General features: G+C 41.8%; 1 protein-coding gene across 4 annotated transcripts in view; it reads right to left on the reverse strand.

Annotated features, from left to right (window-relative positions):
* DIP2C (disco interacting protein 2 homolog C) overlaps positions 1–19,914 on the reverse strand; it is a 325,146-nt gene that overhangs the window by 117,766 nt on the left and 187,466 nt on the right. For all 4 annotated transcript variants that reach the window (XM_055708852.1, XM_055708854.1, XM_055708853.1 and 1 more), the window contains 3 exons: positions 18,709–18,819; positions 1,287–1,412; positions 238–447 (listed from right to left, as the gene is read on the reverse strand). In XM_055708852.1, coding sequence (XP_055564827.1) covers positions 238–447; positions 1,287–1,412; positions 18,709–18,819 — 447 coding nt within the window. The remainder of the gene's footprint in view (positions 1–237; positions 448–1,286; positions 1,413–18,708; positions 18,820–19,914) is intronic.

The raw sequence follows: 19,914 nt of genomic DNA on the forward strand, positions 1-19,914 counted from the left end.
ACCTAGACCCTGTTTGGCACAACCTAAGTCTACCTCTAAATCTAAATTGCTACTTTTTTTCTTCCCTTCCTGAAATAAGAACATAGGGCTATCTCTCCATATAACATGGGTAAACAAAAAAGGAAAGAAGAAAAAGCACGTGAAAGACTTCTGTAAGATTTCATAAGGTAATAACAGCTGAACGTGAAAGTCAAAATTCATGTTAATTGGATATGCTCAAAACATCCATATACTAACCTATATGCGTTTGAGCCATAACATCAGCTAGTCTGTGTGCAGCACCACTGCCTCCACTTTGTGTCGAGGAGGATGAAGTGGTTGACGTGGTAGAGCCATGGATCGCTTGACTGATCCAATGTTCCATGTTTATACTCCCCTGACTTGAGGTGGGAGTTCCCTGGGAGTCGCCCTGTACGGAGCCTTCATCTTCTGAACCAGAAGAAGTATCTAGTAATTAAAAACAGCCTGTTAAAGTGCAGTACTTTGGGGATTTCTTAATAGAAATAAGGCATGTTGATATTACAGGTTTAAAGATAAGTGTCATTAAGAAAAGCTCACGAAGGTACACAAACTTAGTAAGAAAAGCCTGTAATACTGAAAGCCCTGACATGAAGTCAAATGCTAACCGTGCACTGAGAGAGCTTTCCTGTTGTAGGGCCATGGCTCCTGTATTGTACAAAAATAAGATTGCAAAGGAGTCTTCCTTTATAATGTGGCTTGAGAATATTCTGAAGATCTCCAGCCGTGCATTAATAGTACAGAATATCCAAAATACTTTCCCAAGCTCATTCCACAAAGTCTGTGAAACACTTTCCCAATTGTAGAAAGTCCACCCCTCAGTGAGAAATGGAGTCCCATCTGGATTCAGTGAGAATGGAAATGCATGAGATGTGGGGCATTTTCAGTCTAGTAGGTAAAAGAGCAGGTAACTTTGAAAAGGAATGGCATGGCTAATTGTAAAGACAACGTTACATTACAGTGTTAGGGAATAAACCAGAAACTTGAAAGCTTTGACTCAAATAAAAGAAGACAAGCTGGCCATAGTTAGGTCTTCATAAGACCAGAAGGACCAATGCAACCTGAGATACCACCAAGGGCAAAAGCAATCATGCCAAGTGCCCCGGCTGACTTTCCAACCGTTCAGTTCACCTTCTCTTCAAACTTACCTCAAGGCTCAGTGTGTCTCAAATGGCATTTCCATTTCTGCCTACGCAGGCAGATTCTTAGTTCATAGCAGCATAAAGAACTGTTTCTAACATTGTCATAAACTACACAGAGATGCTCACCTGGAGGTGTATAGGCATCCATTGATGTCTGCACCACCAACGAACGTCGTTTCGAGGGCATGGGGACTGCCATTTTCCTTTCTTTATGTTTAGCGAGGGCTGCCTGAACTGCTTCTGTGTGGACATCTAGAAGGAAAGAGAGATTTCAAGATAGCGTTCAGTCAGAAATGAGCCATTTGTTTGTGCATTCAGGTACGTTGTATGCCAGCTAGGCTGACAACACATATTTAACCACGAAAGGCCAGGAACGCACAGCATCTCAGAGGAACTGCATGAGCTCTCTTCATTGTAGAAAAAACAGCTATAGTGAAAAGTGCTGTACCAACAAACAAGCCCTTTGAGCTGTATGCTATTTCCAGAACAGTGATGCACTATTTGAGGAGCAGGAACGCCGCTTCCCCAGAGCAAATCTCTGTTTAACCAAGAGCTGTTACTTCAGCAACCATTCATTACTGTTTTCAGTGGAAGTGTGGTGCATTAACATTTCCCATTTTTTCTGTGAATGAGGTTTCCAATTTACACTAAAGTCACACAGACTAAGCAAATAGGAACATTTGCTTGCAAAGTAGTAAGAGGTATGTGAAATGTCACAACAGAAACGGTAGCAGGTCCCCCATTCCCAAATCCTCCTCCTGCCTCTGTCACTTGGCATCATTCACAGAAAAATAAGTATTAGGTAGGGTTGGCCTAGGGTGGAATGAGAAGTAAAAGCACCCTGAGCACTGGCCTGGTGCTACACAGCTCACACCAGCCCACTCCAAAGCATCCAACAAATCCTGTCACTGTGGGGACATCCCCATCCCCAGTGAAGAGCTTCTCTACCTTTCATATTATATATATATATATATATATATATATATATATATATATATATAAAATTTGTCTGCCTCCCAAAGTTTGGAAAAGGCCATTTATCATGTCTAAAAGATGCCAGTGACATGTTTTGATAAGGACTTTGTTTTGTGCAAATTATTTAATTACTACCATAACTACACATTGAAGTAAGACTGCCTTTAGTTTACCATCTTGCACTGTTTGTCTGCATATTTCTATGGCTTTGGGACAAGACGCACATGAGGAGACTGTATGCAAAACTCATGGCAGGCAACAAAAGTCACTTGTGGTTAAAGAAGCTGCCACATATTGACCATCTGGTACACAACTGGAAGCACATTAGATGTTGCCTTTTAACCAGTCACTGCTAGTCAGCTGTAGAAACTGCAGCTAGTTGTGTGCATGATTTAGCTTTTCCCGTTTGTAAAGTAGGAGCAGAGTGAAGCAGGTTTAATCCAGAGTGATCCCACTTCTACTGCTGCTGAAACTGTTTGAAGACCACCCTTGCAGGCTGCGTCGGCAGTACGTAGCCTGTTTCCTACTCCTGTGTCAATGTGGTGGCAGCTCTGAATGGGCAATGTTCCCCAACAAAAGTAACAGGAAAGAGAAGAGTATACGTATCTTTATTTAAAGATGTGTTGGTCGGATCACATCAGCATAAACAACTTGTAAGTAACAACTGGGAAGGATGACTAGAAGCATTAGATGATACACTCTGCTGATAAGCTGCAATGTCTCATTTTTCATAATGGTGTTCCCTATCTTCTGCCAAGGTTTAAACACCTTTTAGTGGAAAGACTGCAGGGAAGAGTAAGTCTAAGAAAAAGAATGTTATCAGCTGTTCCTCCGAGTTGTTTTTTTGCTTTGTTTTAAATCATGAAGAGGATTTGCACGTCGGTGAAAGCAAAGTAAGAAAAGCAAACAGCAAAGCTGGAAAAGCATACTCAAAAGAGCCGTGTGGTTGATCGACCACAATGGAGGCAAACTGCGATGCTAACCAGAAAGCAATTTCTCTCCTGTCAAGCCACTATTTTAAAGTAGAAGAGTTAAGGTCTTTCTTATAATTAAAACCTGATGAAAAGTTTATGTAAAAAGAATCATCAGCCTAAGAAAATAATCTAAGTTCTAACAGTATGTCCCCAAGATAAATTCCTACCTGCTCACTCCACACCAATGCCAATAATGTATACAGGACCGAACATGCTCACTAATAGTTTGTGTTTCTTATCCAACAGGGTAAATTCTTGGTTTTCCTTCAAAGGATAGCAATTAGATATCAATCAGTAAAAAATGAGTTTTCCCTTTAAAAACAAATCCCAAACTCTACAGCAATTTTGGGAAGAGCATAATTTTTGCTGATCAAGAAAGGAGGAACTGTACGTATATTACTGTACTTAGGCGTGGTTTTTACCCTAAGTGTCAGGAGGGAGATGAGCTGTAACTCAAATTCTTCCGAAGTTTTTTAAAGGAGGACAGCTGACAGAAAATCATTATTAAAATGCTTAGTGACAGCTGGACACTGAATCATAACTTGTGAATTCTTTGATTTCTTTTTGGTGCTTTTTTGATGTAAGAAGGTAAACTCATCAGTTTAAAAAAAAAAAACAACAAACCACTCTGCAGGGTTTTGATTTTCAAATGAGACCACAGGAGTCCAGGAATTGAATTGTTTTCTTAATAAAGCACATTCCTGATATGTTTATTTCTAATGGGTTACTGTGGAATAAACCAAACCATAGATTCCTAAAAAAAACCAACACAACAAAACCCCACAGGAAAGCAAAAACAATGGAAAAGATAAGAAACTGAAAAAACATAGGGAAGCCGACTGGGGAGAAGGAACATGCACACCTGCTTCCAGCCCAGCCTGCAAGGTCAACTATTCTGAAGGCATTACTCAGAGTATGGAGGCTACCAAAAAACCCAGGACACATATCTGGAAAAGGCTGAGGACAGACAGTCCAGGGATGGTCCTGGGACTATGAGCAAGAGCTTATAGGCTTTTTTTTTTTTTTTTTTTTTCTTTGGGGGGTGGTGGTGGGGTGGGGAAGGCAGCAAAAACAGTTAAGCTTGGATAAAAAATCTTTTTACAATGTTCTCTCCCAGGAATAAAACTCTTGGCTAAACCAAGTGTCTCTAAGCATAGCAAAACAGGCTAATGATGAGGTAAAGAATGAATAATAGCCAATGTAGTTTGTATGGTCTTCTTTTTGAATGAAAGCCTATTGATGGTTTCTGAAGATGCTCTTCAACCTATTTTGAATGTCTTGTACAGAGTTGGACTTGCTAAGCTTTGAATGAACAGCATTCAAGCCATTCATACCTAGAGGCTAAGTCCCAAAGTATATTGAAAAATCTGGAGAGATGAGGGAAAGCCAGATGGGTATTTACGAATTGCACTAGACAACACCACCTATCCTGTCACCACAGCAAGGTAGAAACAGTAAGTAGGTTTGTTCCCACCAAATATCAGCTTCAGGTATGCACTTGCCCTACACATCCTTTGCTTTCCTCTAGGGTCTAGCTTTGCTTTTCCGTTCTACAAGTGAACTTTGCTGATGTATCATAAGGAATGTTAACCAAAACAGAACTAAGAACCTCTTTTCCTACTTTTATGAAGTATGGATTCAAACCCACACTGAAACATCCATTCCTCACCAAAAGGTGACTGGTGATTTGCGTCTCATCAATGTGAGCAAGAGCATGGCAGCTCTTTGCCTTTATCTTGGTGAAAGATGGGCTATGGAGCCCATCAGAATGTATGTGACCCATTCTCTCCCACTGCTTGCCCACAATCTGTCCCTAGCAGCTACTGAAAAAATGCAAGGAGACTTGTAATAGGAATTTATACAACAGTAACTGGAAGCTCCTTGTTCACTAAAGGAAGGAAACCACATTTGTGATACACACTGGGACAAAGTATAATGAGGGTAAGAAGACATATCCAGGTTCCCTCAGGACAGAAAACTGCTTATCCCCCTGAATCCTATTTGTATTCTCCACATATCACACAGAGCATCAGTTTAGAACACCACATTAGAATTTCAAACTGTCTCTGGCAGGGTGATGCCCCTTGTCTTGCAGGTCTGACAAAAGTGTCTGAACTGTCTTCTCAATCTACCCTGGCACACTCAGGCTAACTGAATTCATCATATTGTGATTGAGCACTGCTTTAAAATACAGATTTCTTGTTAAATTTTCCTGAGAAAACCTGTTCAAGTATGAAGATTTTGTCCAGAAATGCCACACAGTTAGGAGCTATCATTAAAAAAAAAAAAAAGCCACAAACCCCCGATGTGTCCTCTCTTTCCTCACCGTGTGGCACGCTACAATTTCCCACCTACTATAAACTTCTGATAGAGTTTCAAACACAGATATACCTTGATGTAGTTGCACTCAAGCCTTCTGAAAAAGTCCCAGGTCTAAGTGGAAAGAATATACTTTTAGGCGAAATATTCTTTCATGTAGGAGTCTGTGACATCCTAACTACCCTGTTACAGCTGATAAAACCACTGCAGGTCCTGACCCTTCAAAGTACGCCTATAGGTAACAAAACCTTTATACTCTTCCCACCTGGCTTTTCCACAAAAGTCTCAATGGAAAATCTAGGGGATAGAGTGATGATATTTTATTATATTGGTAGCAGGAACCAATGTGCAGTTCCTTACCTGCTGTTGTCCACTGTTTTAGGTTGGCCAACTGTTCGTTGAATCCAATTTATGAGTTTGTACTCAAGGAATCCATAAATGGGGAAGAATAAAGCAAATGCTTGGGAAAGCTAATCGCTCAGCTTGTGCTACTGCAATCAACCCGGCGTTCAGTAATCAACCTGACACATATTTCTTACAGGCTGCCTGATAATACTTAGCACACTTCAGACAAAACAGCTCTGTTCCCAGTCTTTTGTCTGTTGCATTCCAGAATTTTTATTTGTTTATTCTCTCCCTTTACCTTCTATGACAGGATAGAGAGGGCGAGCATACTTCTGGGAGCAAAGCCAGTAAGTAAAATACAAAAATCTGGAACTTAAAAAAAAAAAAAGCACATGATAGAAAGGTGGTTTCCCTTCAAAGATTTAACAATGTATTAAACAAGAGATGAGGCCTCAAAACAAAGGGTAGAGAAATTAAAACTGGCATAGAGAATGATGGTACATAAGCTCAGACTCCCCGAGTGATGGCCCATGGGTTTGGCCATTGCACTCCATAATCCGAAACTCTCATCCATTGCAAACAGAGGTAAATCACTCATTCCATCAGCAGGACAAATTGCCCAGCTTTCCCAGGAGGGGCTCTGCTTAGCGCAGTCCCTCTTTTCATCTGGTTTATCTCATAACTTGGCACACTGTTGTGCTCCTTGTTTAACTGAAAAGGCTTAGGAAAAAAACCCAACCCACTAACAGACGTTACTACACAGCACCAACTCGATACGGACACCATGTTCTCCAGCGTCTTTCCCCTCTTTATCTCTCAGTGTGATCCAATGGCTGTATGATCAACACTGGTGCATTTGATTGTCCATGGAAAAGACGACGAGCCCACCTCTCTGTTTCTGTGGAACAAAGTGATGTCCTACCTGCGCTGGCATGCTGCTTCGATGTGATCTCCCCTGGCACAACAAACCGGCAAGAGACAGGAGATGGTGATCAGTACACAGCCCAGCCAGAGGGATGAGCCCCTGCTCAGAGACTGCTTTTTAAACACGTGGTGACATGTGAGGGAGCAACCTACTCTCAAGATGAAAAACTGGGTGACAGAGGTTGTTTGGGGGAGAACTGTTATTAACTGCCGATAGGTGCGCAGTGTTCAACGGTTAAATAATAATGCTCAGAAATACAGAAGCAAACACTGCTAATTACAGGTTGCTCACACTGTTGACTCCTTGTTCACAGTGTTCTTTGACCATTTATTCCCTATGCTGTTGAAGACCTGGAACCTAATCCTCTTTTCACAGGGGGACACAACAGTTTTTTATCCAGTCAGAAGTTGGGTTGGCACACAGAAAGAGAGGCTGGCCAGGAATTTTAGTCTGGTTTGTACTGGTTCTGGGATAAGAAAAGTCTTCTGAACTTTTACTGAAGTCTTTTCTGGAGAACATACTTTCTCTCCTCCTTGCACAAACACGTGTACTTAGAAAAAGTGGCGACTTTGCTCTATGACAAGCTGTCCTCTCCTAGCCCATTACTTTGGGGGAGACAGTACGTATGATCCTTCTAGGCTCCGATGAACTCCACGAGCAAATCAGCCTTCCTTTCCTGAAGCAAGAAAGCAACTGTGTGATGAACAAGGTCACCCATTTCCTGGTCCACATATGGAGCCACGCTGCAGTATCTCGTGTTTCTCTACAGCTGCCAGAAGAGCACTCTTCTGAAGTGTGCATCCTCATTTGGCATGGCGCATAACCCTGATGCGCCCTTCCCCTTATACCCCATGAACAGGGATGCCCCGTTCCTTACTTGGGCCAGATAGAGTGTCCTGGAAAGCTCTGAACTGTAACGGAGACATTTGAAATATGCTGCATATTCCTAGTCCTCCCACAGACTTCTGCAGCTTTTAGCAGCATGAGTTTGCTCCTTTTTGTTCAGCTCTTACTTTTTAAAAAACAAAAACATATTCAAAAATTACAGTTGCCTTCTTTCTCAGTGTGGAGGGGTTGTTAATTTTTTTTTCCTATATAAGTTTAACATGCCTCAGTGGCTCCCTTTATTCAGCATTAGCTGCATTTGCTCCATAGGCATGTCAAACACTCAACATATTGTAAGTAAAATGATACCTCTTTAAGGATCAGGGATCTGGGTGTTAGTTCTGCATGGATCATGAAACAGGGTGCTCCTCCCAGGAAAGCACCAGCTACATTAAAATTTCCCACATTATAAAACTGTTCTTCACACTCCTTTCATAAAATGCTGCAGTACACAAAAGAAAAACAGTGACTTCTTTTGTACTTAAATCAGGTCTTGCAGTTTTGTGTCAAGTAGTTATCTTGTATCTAATTTATCACACAGCCCTGTTCCTTTTTAAGACAAGAAATTAGACTGGCTGTAGACAGGAGTCATGCATTGCTAGAATCAGGATAGCAGAAGTCTGTTTCTACCTGTTTCTGATAAAATATATTCCTTCTGTTGGTTTTACTCACATTTTCAGTTTCCCAGTAATTATACAGCCTTGATAGCCCAATCACCAGCTGTTTAAGAAACACAAATATGGAAAAACAGGCTGTTGCCTAATTTTTGTTGTACAGATGCAGAATTATCTAACGGAGTCCTTATCATCTTCTGCAGCCTGGTTTTCTAGTTCTGAAGTAATGGTACTTCCATCCCTCTTTTCAGGGGACTGATTGACCCCTGGAAGAATAAAACTGCTCGGAGACTTACCTAGATGTGATCTGAATATATCCATTTCATCTGTTTATTCCTTTTGTCTCATGTAATTCCTCTCCCCTGAGCTATTCTTGTCTTTTTTTGATTTAGACTTTGGAAGCAATCTTTCTTCCTTTGCTTTAGTAGCCAATTCCCAGTAACATGACGATACAGCTGGGAGCAGGACAGGCCCAAGGATTCTGAGAAGGTTTAGCATCCTTGCTTTTTGTGGGATAGTCCATAAATGCAACTGACTTGCTTGCAGAATGGCAAATTATTAAGATCAAGAAGGTTGATGCTCTGCTTTAACGAGTCGAGAATGCCAAAGGATTTTTAAAAAGAGGTTATTTACGTACATATAATATATACTTAGGTCTTATTTATATTGCGGTAAAGGATCAGCTCTGAAGTCAGACATTCAACAAATAAGCAAAACTACAAATAAATCTCTGTCTCAGAGAAGTCAGCAAATGGGGCGGCATCAAGGAAAAGAGCTGGAAGAACAGGCAGAGAGGCGGCTTGCAGGAGGACACAGGAGCGAGAGCAGTCACTGCTCCATCAACACACAGTGTAACAGCTGAACCCTTTCAGCTTCTAAGGAGGCAACTGGTACTATGGGAAAGCAGCACTATCAAAGGTGAATTTTGGCTGAAAATCCTAGATAAGGTAATGCTAAGTATAGCAATAGTATGCTAAGTAATTATACAGAGGAAAGGTTGGCAGCTGCTGCCTTACAGGAAACTAGTAGTTGAAAGCACGAAAGTCTCTTATGAGTTTAATCAGACCTTTTTCTTGTAGCTACCATGGAAACAAAGGATATACTGAGAATTCATTTCCTAATACATGGCCTGTAAATACTCTGAGTAGAGATAATTTGGTAGCTACAACTATTGGGAATGCAATCAGGACGTACTAAATAGGGTGAGACACAGTAAATGTGGTATCATCAGAAGAGATTACAGTTAGGCTTTGTCTTTTGATTGTCTTGGGCTGACAACACTGACTTAGATTCAGGCAGACACAGGACAAGTGATTTCATAAAAATTGCAGTGTTCATCCAACACAGTTCAGTCCTTGGAAAATCATCTCACCCCTGGGAATGTGAAAGTAAGTGAGTCCATATAATAACAGATCTTTGCTGTGGGTGACGCTATAATGCAGCAGTGTCAGAATGCTTTTGCAATCTCTCTGGGTAGTAAGATAGGAAAGTGCAACGTCCGAACATTGTGACACCTAATTTCGCTCCAGCTGCAAGCAGGTGTGCTATTAATTCTGAAATAAGGCATTCACAACAAACACAGGGAATACTCAACTGAATGCAAGAACATCTGCTCTAAGATGACACTCATTTATACAAGGGCCGTGGATGTTACCAACAGAAATAAACTGTTCCTTACATTTCAAAGAACAAATAAGTGTGGGGTTTTTTTCAGTTTTGGGGCTGTTTAAGCTATATATACTGGGTCTCTGGATTTACTGAGAAAGGGGACACATGGATATGCAAGGGAAAGTTCTGCTGACTTTTCATGAATTCTCAGCCAGATTTTGTTGACCTGAACAATTTTTGACAGTGAAAAGTCAGCATTTTAGAAAACATCTGCACTCCCACGAGCATGCGACTGCAAAAGGCCTGGCTCTTCTAAGATGTTGCAGCCAACAAACTCCACTGATGCAGGAGACTGCGCTCCGGGCACTCGGCACAGGGCTGTGCTGTGCCATCCTTCAGCCGCTGCCGAGTACCTCCGGGGCACCTGGTGCCCACCTCCTGGGGCACACATGAAGAAGCTAGAAGCGTTGTATGTTCTCAGGTGGCCAGAAAGCTTAACCCTAAAAAAGAAAAGCATGGCTGTCACTGCCCACTTTGGATGGCAGTGGTGATAACCCGTAATTCTGGGTGGGAGGAAGGTAAAAGCTAAGGCGCGGTTGGGAAAGTTGTAAGGGCAGGTTGTGTGTACAGAGGTTATGTGATGGAAACAGAGGACACCAAAACAGAAGATTGAACTCTTTATGACACCATGGCTAGTTTTGCTGGAAGGCATACTTTTTGCTTTACTTTGGCTTCTTCAGATATTATAATAAAGATTTTAAAATGTTTTTCTCTAAACTCTGAGATTTAAAACTATATAACTCCACTCATAAGTGAAATAATAATAAAAAAACCCCCAGCATGCAGGCCTCCCACTAATAATTTCCATCCCTCCATTTATTTATTATCTCATTTGTAATGCAATCTGGAAGTCAGCTTCACATAGTGACTTCATCTCAGGCCCCCTTATTATGTGATCTGAAGTAAATCAACTTTCTATTTGTTTCTCTCTGGAGATCCTTGAGTAATTTTCCTCAGGAGTTCTGCAATTACCCTTACAAATTTTTCTGCTGGGTCAAAAGCAAGGATGTGGTCATATAAATTACATCTCTGCAGAAGTTTTTATTCAACCTCTGTTTTGCCCTGATTGAGTTGTAGCTTGAAATTGTATTTGTAAGTCAGCTAAATCAAATATGAGATTAATTAGGTGTGTCTACAGCCAGGTTAACTAATTCAGATCAACTCTTCTAAATGACCCTTGCTCACCTGAAGGTTTAACAAGTTCTTTGGTTTATGACAAGCCACCTTAACACTTATGTGCAGTCCCATTTTGACACATAGGACATTTGTCATATTTTTTCCTTCTCCTTATTCCTTGGAGAAATGAAAAATGATAAGGGTTCAATAAAAACGATTCCTCAAATCTTCCCATTCCATTTTTCCCTCTACCACGCACTACAACTCTTACACTCTCATAGTGTAATTATTTTTTTGTCAGTTCTGGCGAGATTGCAGAATGAGATCTTGAATGTCCTTTCAAAAACGCAAAATATAAGCTACCCATATATTTTAAAATCACCATGACGTAAGCTGTAAACACGCAAAATGTCGGCAACCTTTGTTACAGTTCATACACACCCTTACCTCATGGTAAATGAGAATAAATACATCGTAAGGCACATACCGATGCTCCTAGAGCAGAACAGCTCAGCTACTTAGGGCGTGGTGCCAACTTCTCCTCTAGGATTTGGGTCTAAAGGGAATGTTTTTTCATTGCTAGCTCCCTTATTTCACATGTCCCTCAAACCTAGCCTGGGATCATTTGTTTTGACATTTAATGACTTCACGCTCAGTATAAGCTGTTCAGTCTTTTCCCTATCGAACCACAGTGTGGGAAAGGTGGCTCAGGAATTTGAGCTGGGAGAGTTGTAGTTAGGATGCGTTTGTTTTGGCAGTATCTCCAAAACTCTCCTGTATGAAGATGTCTTCTAAAAGAAGTGCTGAGTGTGCTTGGAAAATAAGCTGCTCTCTGCAGCGGTGGGATCTCTGGGGCAGGGGTTGGCAGCCCCCCAAGAATGGTGTACTAGACTGATTTTTTCGTTCTCATCTTCAGAAGTTACATGTGAAAAAAAATCAGCAAGCGTGAGTAGAAGTGAGGTGCTCCCCGCCGAGAGTCCAGGTACCACAGCCACCTTTCCAGCAGTACCCTTTCTCTATACTACCAGCTGGGAGATGCTGATTTCACCTACGGTATTTCTAAAAACACACCATTTCTCAGCTCCCAGCTCTATGCTCATCTACTGCTATGCCTTTTAAAATCTGTCCACATAGTTCATGTAACACATGTGCTCTCATTTGCTGGGCTTTCCTCTAGGACTCTGTGAACCCTTAGCCACAGAGGCAGTGCAATTTCACTTACACTACTACTTCCCACACCATTTCTGACATCTGGAAAACTTGCTTTTAGAGCTCACCGGTCTCATTTTTCTTAAGCCTTACACTTGCTCCAGGCAGTGCAGAGCACTGGTCATCTTCAAGACCTCTTAGAGAAACAAGGGATTCAATAAACTTGGCCCAACCCATCTGTCATATCCTCATCTCATCAGAGGAGAATTCTATGGCAGAAACCATAGAGCCAAGAGTCGTTATCTCATTCCTAACACATGCATGTCCATTTGAACATATTACACCCTATGATTTAATGTTGATTTTTTTCATTTTTGCTGGTGCATACTTTTTGTGCATTTACATAACCCTTGTTATTTTTTATAGACAGGCATGGAAACAGTAAAAGCTGGGGCCTGGTATGTGAGAAGGTGCTCTGGTTTCCAGCACGGGGATGGAAAACCTAAGCTTTTTGTTTTGGTGTAATCTAAAGGCCACAGTGGCGCCCCTTCAGAAAAATGAAGTGGCTAAGGACCTGACATTTCATGTTTCCATGTGTTGAACACCCAGCTGAGGAGGATAACATACTTGTTCTCTGGAGAGTGAAAATGGGTGCTGAAGGGCTCTGAAAGGAGAGCTGCTCTCTGAACCCCGCAGGCCATGAACAGCTGAGAAACACAGATCTGGGGGAGATTTACCGTGACCAACAAAACAACTTCTGATCAGGAGGATCTGCCCAGTTCACCCATGGGGTGTTTCCTTAGAACTGCCACCGTCTCTGCGCTGCAGCCCCTCTGCCGCAGCCGAGCCCAGCAATGCCTCAGGCCCCCGCACGCCAGCCACAGTGAGGGGCCAAGCTCCCCCAGCAGTGATAGCTCAGGGCTTTGCGGTGGAGAGGTTACAGATCAGTATTTTAAGCACCAAATCAGTAAGATCATTCCTCCAAAAGCAAGACCGCCTACATGACGGTATTTTAAATAACGGTGGCAGAAGCTCCAGGTTTTCCTATGAGGGATTTCAATGTTAGCAGGAGCAGGATGTAGCCAGTGCCAACCAGCGAGCCAACAGGTCCCTAGTGACTGCATGAAGACATCAGGGTCAACATCCTCTGAAAATCTTAGGATTTGACTGGGTGAGTTCATTTAGACAGCATGATAAGACTGTGAAAGCTAAGCCATTCAGGTTACCGACCTCTTTACTCCACCACATAACTCCTGTCTCCTTATCTCAAGACACCATACCAAATCCATGGATTTGCAGCTTCCAAAACCTGAGAAACCTAGGTTCTAAACTGCACAAAGGAAACAAAGCTGTATGTCCAACTGCAGCTACATCTGCATGACCACTATTAACTTGGTACTTAAGTCTGTGCTTGATTTTGCAGTCACACCGCTGGAGCCAGGTCAAGCCAGATGCTGACATCTATTCTGCACGCAGAAGCAGAAGTGCAAGCCAGTTCTCCTTTGACTGGGTTTTCTTGCCTGGAAAGCCACTGGCCAGAAAAGCCTCTTGGCAAAAGTTACTGATTCAGCGGACAGCAACATTTGGCTTCGGTGTCATCTTGAGCCCCCAGATAATGTTTTAGTACAGGCACCGGCACAGGAACGGCAGCTGCTCAGAGAAAAACATCGCCACGATCTACATTTGGCAAACCTTTCCAAATACTAAGTGAGTAAATGCCGAGAGGATTTTTATATTCAGTAGTAAACAAATAAAAAATGCTTTGAATTAGTATCAGCTAAACTAGCTGCCACATCTGTATAAAATCGTATAGCTTAACCCTGTACTGGTTCAGTTACTACACTTATAGCACTATCTGTTTCTTTAGACACCCAACAAATGATCAAAGCAGCTGACATTTTGAAATAAATACAGTGATTTCAGGATCCCTTCCTGTATAAAAAGAAGCAGCCAGGAAATTTTTTTAAACTCTTTTTTTAAAGAGTTAGGCTAAATTCCTAATGTAGGCTGAATTCTAAAATCAAATTACCTTAACACAAAATGTATCAGGAACATTTAAGAAAAAAAATAACTTCCATAAACTCAGAGTCAATTTTATTTAGAATATAAAAATCATAGAAACCAGGTTTTGAAAATTATAGTGCTGAAAAATTCTGCTACAACATTAATGAAATAATAATAATAAAAAAGACTGAAGTGAGAAAATAGGTAGGGATTTAAAATGTCACATTCTGACATTTTCCATAATATAAGAACATAAGTTGAAGGTGATATTAGTGGCAGCAACGATTTTGAGTCTCCAAAGAGAGTTCATTAAACAATCTTCGCTGACACCTAAATTTATGTAAAAAACAAAGGCATGGAAGGAGAGCTGGATGACTTTCAGGATGTTAGACTTCCAATTAGGAAAACCTTACCAAGAAGAGACAGAAAAGGACTTTGATCAGAACTGGAATAGAGGATTTGCTTACAGATGTTAATTGAAATAAATTGTGCAAAAAAACTAAGGGAGGGAAGTATTTTCCTAGAAGTGAATTACTTACTGGTTAAAGACTGTGCATTCATCTTGTTTTGGGCCTTTTCCAAGAAGATGTGCCAAATATGATAACAAGCACTGAAAGCGGGTAACAGCTAGGATCTAATAATCACAATGTGATCAGAGCAGAGAGGCTGAGGTATTAAGCACAGCAAAACAACAAGCAAAACAAAGGCTTCTACCTGAGGCAAACCTGAACCTGAAGACGAGATAACCAAAAAGCAATCTGACTTGCAAGTTTGTAACCTGCAGTAATAGAGTATGAGCCAGGAGACCAAGAAAGAAATAGGCTTCTGATCTCACAGGGGCAACGTATAGAAGGGGAGAATATAATTCAGGATAGGAACATTGCACTGTATCTTAGCAAAGCTCCTCTGCAACTACATTTGAAGAGATGATCTGATAACTTCTCAAAATTGAAATGGAAGTTTACTTTTACCTTCACTGAATTTTCTACACACTGGTTTCTTTTGAGTGAGTGAACATGCAGTAGCTGTTCAAACCAATTTGCTGGAGAGCATGGTGACTTGGTGAGGAGTCAGGCAATACAGCAATCAGGAATCAGGAATTCAAAGCCCTGCCATAAGCCCCCAAAATACTGTGAAGCTCTCCAGTTTTAACACCAAGGACATTTTCAGAGCAGTAGAGAGATCTGAATTTATAGACCTGACTCTCCTGAGACTCCTGCACTAGGAACAAGCAACCCTTTGCACTCAATTCCTTACTTTTCCTCTCAGCGACAAAGTTTGTGTCTTTAGTATTTTTACATATCATTACAACACTTTGCCCCATTCCTAAGGCAGGACCTTATGTACCATTTCTCTGAACAAACACCTTTCTTTTAAGGCAGCAGGCGGTGACTGAAACCAAGAGGCAGCGACACCAACTGAGAGCACTCCTGGGGTATCAGGAGAGGCACACAGGGAAGATGTGCACGATGTCTCCTTTTGCCTGTCGCCTGACTGACTCAGCATCTTAGTTTACAAATGGCAAGCACAGCTCAAGCAGATGACTTTCAGCACACGGCCAAATACCCATGTTTTTAGCAGAACTGCTCTGGAGAGTCACAGCTTGGAGCTTTCAGGACCATGGGTTGCACACCCACAAACTAGACAATTTCAGGAATAGTATTTTTACCTGTTTAAAAAGACTGGTTAGAAATCAGACAAATTTTTGTGTAATGTGGGAGAAGCTTCTAGGAGCTTATATATCAGTGAATTATTATGCAGATCCCACAACCATTATTCAGTGAAAAACTGGCAGCGTCTACGGTGTGAACCCAAGGTTTCTGAGGGGAGAGGGGAGTTTTTCAAATTTATCAGAATGCTCTGGACATACGTGAACTTTTCCTGCCAACACTTATAATTTCATTTCCCTTTAAATAGGACTGGCAAGCTCTTTGACTAATGAAATGAACCAGAGGTATGTTACAAAAAGTTTAATAAGGAGTTCTCTGTCATTTTCCAGTTGTGTCAGCACAATGAGTCTGACTGCGTCCAGCAAGATGCATCACTCAAATACACCCAGAACTTCCACAGCTGGCTCCTCAGCACCCTCCACACCCATCAGTCCCTGGCTCCTGACTCAGCTTGCAAGGGTCTCCCTGCCACAACGGCTGATGGGTTCTGCTGTCTACCGCTCCCTTATTCTGCAGCTGCAAAAGAGGCAGCAGCAGATAAAGCAGCTCATGGCTTCTGGCTGTCATCTAAGAGCGTTTGTACTGCAGCTGTCCTCCTAGCAGCTGGAACAACAGCTGGGCACACCTATCCTTCATCCAGTTAAGGTGTAGTACATGCAGTTTGTGCCTTCAAAGTTGAGAGCAAAGATGTTTCAGAGCTCACTTTTCCTTCAGTTATAAACAAATCACTTAACTTTGTGTTATATCTGGAAGCATCATGAAGAAACTTGGATCCCATTCATTTGGAAATGAGATTTTACCCTTTTGTTCAGCTCAGAAATTAATTTTATCTTCCCTTAATCAGTGCTTCTATTTAGGGTATAATGATGTTCCAAACTTGCTATACTTTAAATATTTTTCTTATGATATTCACCAAACTAGAATTGGTACAATAAAATTCATCTGTGCCACGGAACCAGAGATTGGTGGAGGTCAGCAGGAACCTCTAGAAATCATCCAGTCCAACTCCCTGCTCAAAGCAGGGTCACCTACAGCAGATTGCTTGGGGCCATGTCCAGTGGGGTTTTGAATATCTCCAAGCCCGGTTACACCACAACCTCTCTGGACAACCTGCGCCAGTGCTTAACTGCTCTTAAGGGTGAAAAGAGTTTTTTCTTATGCTTAAATGGAATTTTCCATACTTCAGTTTGTGCCTACTGTCTCTTGTCATGTCACTGAGCACTGCTGAGAAGAGTCTGGCTCCATCTTCTTTACTTCCCCCCATCAGGCACTTACACACTTTGATGAGACCCCCCTAAGCCTTCTCTTCAGGCTGCACAACCCCAGCTCTTGCAGCCTCTCCTCACGTATCAGAGGCTCCAGTCCTTCATCTTTGTGGTCTTTTGTTGGACTCACTCCAGTACGTCCATTTCTCTCTTGTACTGGAGAGCCCAGCACTGGACCCAGCACTCCAGGGGTGCATCACAGTGCTGAGCAGAGAGGAAGGATCACCTCCCTCGACCCGCTGTCAGCATTCCTCCTAGTGCAGCACAGGGGGCTGTGGCCTTCCTTGCCATAAGAGCACCTTGCTAGCTCACATTACAAACATGACCACCAGGACTTTTTCCAGCCGGTGGGCCCGCTGCCTGTCCGAGCGGAGGCGGTTATGCTTCCCCAGGCGCAGGCCTTTGCATTTCCCTTTGTCAAACTTCACTAGGTTCTTGTTTGCCCACTCTTCCAGCCTGTCCAGATACCTCTGAGTGGCAACCACTTCTCCCAGTTTGGTATCATCTGCAGATGTGTGGAGGGTGCACTTTTTCTCACCAGCAAGGTCACTGACGAAGCTGTTAGGTCAGTATTTACCCCTAGAGTACACCACTGGAGACTGTTACCCAGCTGGACTTTGTATGGCTGATCCTAACTCTGAGCTCAACACTTCAGCCAATTTTCAGTCCACCTCACTATCCACTTATCTAAAAAGTATTTCACCAGTTTGTCAATGAGGATGTTATGAGAGATGCTGTCAAAAGCCTTACTAAAGTCAAGGCATACAACATCCACTGCTCTTCCCTCAACCTTCAAGGTAGTCATCTCATTATAGAAAGCTATTAAGTTGATCAAGCATGGATTGACCAACCTAAAAAGAGGACTTCATAAATCTATGCTGACTACTCCCAATCACCTCTTTGTCCTTCATGTATTTAAAAAATACATGAAAATTTAATGGGGAAAAAAAAAAAAAGGATTATTTGCTCTACTACTTTCTCAGAGACTGAGGTGAGACTGACTGGCCTGTAGTCTCCCACATCCTACTTTGCCATTCTTGAAGACAGGAATGAATCTTGCTCTCTTCCAGTCCTCAGAAATCTCCCCTGATTGCCACAGCCTTTCAAAGAATTGAGAGTGGCCAGACAATGATGGTGGCCAATGCTGTATTCCATCATGTCCCATCGACCTCTACATGTTCAGTTTGTTCAAATGTTCCCTGTCCTGATCCTCCCTCATGAAGGGTAGGTTTTCATAGCTCAAGACTTTCCCACTGGTCTCAGGGGCCTTCAGTCCCTAACACAGATCTCACCACTAAAGACAAAAGGAAAGAAGACATTAAGTATCTTGTCACCAGGTCCCCTGCCCCATTCAGCAGTGGGCCCACATTTCCCCTAGTCTTCCTTTTGCAGCTGCTGTGCCTGCAGAAGCCCTTCTTGCTGCCCTTCACATTTGTTGCCAGATTCAATTCCAGATGTACCTCGGCTTTGTAACTCCACCCTTGCATGCTTGGACAGTGTCTCTGTATTTGTACAATGAATATTTCCCATGTGTAGCTACTACATTGAGTATACAACAACATTCTTTTTAAAAAAGCAATGAACAGAACTAACCATTTCAAATTTTCATTCCAGTTCCGTGGCCTTCAGTTTTACTTACCTGATCTATAGCGCTCATCCCGTGACCCTGAGGACCTGCGACGGTGATATCGAGAGGAAGAGGACGGAGTAACAGGAGTTCGACGTTCTTGTGGTAATGCCTGGTCCACCCCTGCATTAATCAAAAAAAACAACAAACAAACCAGCTCATTCTGATTGAATTCCAGAAGCTTATTAGTGAGGAGGAGCTCAGCCTACATTAGAAGTAGAAAATTAACATTCAGTGGCTAAACCATGTCATGTCCATAGTTACATGGTACGTGCCTCTGGTCAGCTTTTCTGGTGTGGTTATTTTCCTAGTTCTCTCTAAGACATTCGTTTTCCAGGATCATGGACTACATAAGAACAGGATACAGACAGTAAGCTTGGTGATGGATTTTTTTGTCCTAGACTGGTGACCTTTCATAAAGGAGTATTCTGGAAATATTTTAATGTGCTAATAATGGCAGACACCATTGCAATGGCTCTTGAAGCTTTCCTGCAAATTGGTTAAAAACAGTTCCTAAAAAGACTTAGCCCACGCATATTATCTAAATCCTTACGCGGTTGGGTGGTATCAGCTGGTGACAACACAATACTAACTTATGGAAACTAGACACCCTGTGGGAACTACCTTAATATCTATAGAAATTTTCAGCTACCAAGGGCCAGAAATTAAACAATAACTGCACCAAACCAGGCTGAAAACAGTAATCTGTTCCAGCAAAACAACTAAAGTAACTCAGCCTTATAATATATATATACCTGCAGCATCTCAGAATGCTGGGTCTAAACATCCAGTATTTAGGAGTCAAACCTTGTATGCATCCCTTTCTCATAGTGAATTTCCTGTTTTAAAAAAATAGGTATTTTCTTGAAGGCTCCTTAAATGACACTGTTAAAATGACTTAATTAAATGATTAATAATTAAGTATTCAAATGGATGACTAATAAATTGAAATTGGATTCAACAAAACAGAGGTTGGAAACATGTTCATATCTTTTTATTAAGACACAATGTAAAAACTCTCCACTACTATTTCTGAACTATTCAATGCCTGCTTATTGGAGAGGCACAAGACTATACATTCGTGGAAACAAGAATTTCCATGTAGAATACAGACCAAACAAAAATGCTACCTCTCAATTACGTTTCAATGGACTCTTTCAAAAGCAACTTTAAAAAATAATTAGCATTGTACACTTACTTCTTTGTGAAAACAAACTG

The sequence above is a fragment of the Falco cherrug genome, chromosome 4, assembly GCF_023634085.1.
Source record: "Falco cherrug isolate bFalChe1 chromosome 4, bFalChe1.pri, whole genome shotgun sequence".
In the NCBI taxonomy this organism is placed as follows: Eukaryota; Metazoa; Chordata; class Aves; order Falconiformes; family Falconidae; genus Falco; species Falco cherrug.